The sequence below is a fragment of the Heterodontus francisci genome, chromosome 28, assembly GCF_036365525.1.
Source record: "Heterodontus francisci isolate sHetFra1 chromosome 28, sHetFra1.hap1, whole genome shotgun sequence".
NCBI lineage: Eukaryota > Metazoa > Chordata > Chondrichthyes > Heterodontiformes > Heterodontidae > Heterodontus > Heterodontus francisci.
The window spans coordinates 13,208,625-13,211,876 of NC_090398.1; the positions used below are offsets into that span (position 1 = coordinate 13,208,625).

Below are 3,252 nucleotides of genomic sequence, written 5' to 3' on the forward strand. Positions count from 1 at the left end.
TTCCTGAACCGCTGCAGTCCATTTGGGGTAGGTACACCCACAGTGCTGTAAGGATGGGAGTTCCAGGATTTTGACCCAGCGACAGTGAAGGAACGGCGATATAGTTCCAAGTCAGGATGGTGTGTGACTTGGAGGGGAACCTGCAGATGGTAGTGTTCCCATGCATCTGCTGCTGCTGTCCTAGTAGGTTGTAGAGGTCGTGAGTTTGAAAGGTGCTGTGGAAGGAGGCGTGACGAGTTGCTGCAGTGCAACTTGTAGATGGTACACACTGCTGCCACTGTGCATCAGTGGTGACGGGAGTGAATGTTGAAGGTGGTGGATGGGGTGAATGTTTGTGGATGGGGTGCCAATCAAGCGGGCTGCTTTGTCCTGGATGGTGTTGAGCTTCTTGAGTGTTGTTGCAGCTGCACCAATCCAGGCAAGTGGAGAGTATTCCATCCCACTCCTGAATTGTGCCTTGTAGATGGTGGACAGGCTTTGGGGAGACAGGAGGTGAGTTACCAGAATTCCCAACCTCTGACCTGCTCTTGTAGCCACAATATTTATCTGGCTGGTCCAGTGCAGTTTCTGGTCAATGAACACCCCCAGGATGTTGATAGTGGGGGATTCAGTGATGGTAATGCCATTGAACATCAAGTGATATGGTTAGATTCTCTCATTTGAGATGGTCATTGCCTGACACTTGTGTGGCACGAATGTGACTTGCCACTTATCAGCCCAAGCTTGAATGTTGTCCAGGTCCTGCTGCATCTGGACATGGACTGCTTCAGTATCTGAGGAGTGTTGAACATTGTGCAATTATCAGCGAACATCCCCACTTCTGACCTTATGATGGAGGGAAGGTCATTGATGAAACAGTGGAGATGGTTGGACCTAGGGCACTACCCTGAGGAACCCCTGCTGTGATGGGACTGTGATGATTGGCTTCCAACAACCAAAACCATCTTCCTTTGTGCTAGGTATGACTCCAACCAGCAGAGAGTTTTCTCCTGATTCCCATTGACTTCCATTTGGCTCGGGCTCCTTGATGCCATACTCAGTCAAATGCTGCCTTGATGTCAAGGGCTGTCACTCTCACCTCACCTCTTGAGTTCGGTTCTTTTGTCCATGTTTGGACTCAGGCTGTAATGAGGTCAGGAGCTGAGTGGCCCTGGCGGAACCCAAACTGAGCGTCAGAGAGCAGATAGTTGCTGTTTAAATGGCACTTGATAGCACTGTCGATGACACCTTCCATCACTTTGCTGATGATCGAGAGCAGACTGATGGGGCGGTAATTGGCCAGATTAGGTTTGTCCAGCTTTTTGTAGATAAGACATACCTGGGTAATTTTCCATTTTGCCGGGTAGATGCCAAAGTTGTAGCTGTACTGGAACAGCTTGGCTAGGGGCGCGGCTAGTTCTGGAGCACAGGTCTTCAGCACTACAGCCAGGATGTTGTCAGGACCCATAGCCTTTGCAGTATCCAGTGCCTTCAGCTGTTTCATGATATCACATGGAGTGAATCGGATTGGCTGAAGACTGGCATCTGTGATGCTGGGGACTCCAGGAAGGGTTAAATGGCCTCCTCTTTTTCCTATGTAACAGGCTCCTCCTGGACCTATGCAATAGATTTGAGGGGCTGAATGGCCTCCTCCTGGTCCTGTGTTCCTTGTCAATGCAAACAATCTTAAACTGGAAATTATTTCCTCTTGCACTACCTGGACTCCATCAAAATCAATTTGTTTTTTTTATTTTACAGGCAGTTTAAAGCATGAAGACAGTGTCTCATGGAAGCTGTTGTTTCAAATTATTACTAAAAAAGAAACATTTATTTGTATTTGTGCCCCCTTTGCTGATATTTATTATTCTCGGATATTTAGACTACCGCAATGTTGATCTTTGGCACCCTCCAAAGTTCAGTGACACCTCCTTCCTAATGCTGCCTGATAGCAGGTGTGACACCAGTCCCCCATTCCTGGTCCTTCTTGTCACCAGTTCCCTGAACCAGTTGGAAACTCGCTCGGCCATTCGCCAGACCTGGGGGAGAGAGCGGATAACACATGGCAAGAGAGTGGTGACCTACTTCCTGCTCGGGTACAGCCGGGACCATCAGGAGCAGCTGCTACAGGAAGGTTCGCTGTACAAGGACATCATCCAGAAAAACTTCACCGACACTTATTACAACCTGACCACCAAGGTGCTGATGGGCCTGGAATGGCAGAATCGATTCTGTCCGTCCGCCTCCTTTGTGATGAAAACCGACTCCGACATGTTTGTCAACGCTGATTATCTGACGGAGCTCTTGTTGCCAACCAGTCACAGGAACATCTTCACCGGCTTCATCTTTAGGCATGCAAGGCCCATCAGGAACAAAGCCAGTAAATGGTATGCCAGTGAACAAGAATACCCCCTGGAAACGTATCCGCCATTCTGCTCCGGTACAGGGTACGTGCTCTCAGCCGATGTTTCTCGCGGAGTCTGGAATGTTTCCCGGAGCATCCCCCAATTCAAACTGGAGGATGTTTATATCGGGCTGTGCCTGGCGGAGTTGAAGATCGAGCCGGTAAACATCCACTCACTCGCGACGTTCCACAAATCAAAGGTCGAGTTTTCTGTTTGTGCCTTTCGGAAACTCGTGACCTCTCACGGGGTGAAACCCTACGAGCTGCTGCTCTACTGGAAAGCACTGGAAGATGCCGTTGCTGAAGACTGCCCTTGAAGTGCGTGAAGCAGGCCACCTTGAAGAGGTCTGTCACTTACCCTTCACATGCAATTGCCCCAAACCCTTTATTATTCAGCATCATTACACCCTTGTAAGATCCCATCTCTGACATGACTGCTGTGTGGGCATAATACTCACCGCACCTTCAAAATAATCAGTGACAAGTGCTTTGAGATGTCTCTCCGAGATGTGACGAGGTGTTTGGTTTATCTCTGCTCTACTGAAAAGTTTATATCTGCACTCACTTCCTCAAACTATCATCGAATGTCATTAAAACCCATCTGATTCACTAATGTCCTTTAGGGAAGGAAATCTGCCGTCCTACTTCGCTTACCTGTGACTTCAGACCAACAGCAATGTGATTGACTCTTAACTGTCCTCTGAAATGGTCTAGCAAACCTCTCAGTTGTCAAGGGCAATAAGGTATGGGCAACAAATGCTGGCCTTGCCAGCGACACCCATTTCCCATGATGGAATAAAACATTCATAGTAACTGGCCATGCTGTAATTACATCCTCCTTCCAGTGATGGTACTGTCGAGCCTCCGTTTGA

The 3,252-nt window shown here is 48.5% G+C and overlaps 1 protein-coding gene across 1 annotated transcript; it reads left to right on the top strand.

Moving 5' to 3' along the window:
- Positions 1–1,889: 1,889 nt before the first annotated feature.
- LOC137345284 (beta-1,3-galactosyltransferase 5-like) lies at positions 1,890–2,891 on the top strand. The gene has a single exon (XM_068008763.1). The coding sequence runs from the start codon at positions 1,915–1,917 to the stop codon at positions 2,695–2,697; it is 783 nt and encodes a 260-aa protein (XP_067864864.1). The 5' UTR covers positions 1,890–1,914; the 3' UTR covers positions 2,698–2,891.
- Positions 2,892–3,252: the final 361 nt, after the last annotated feature.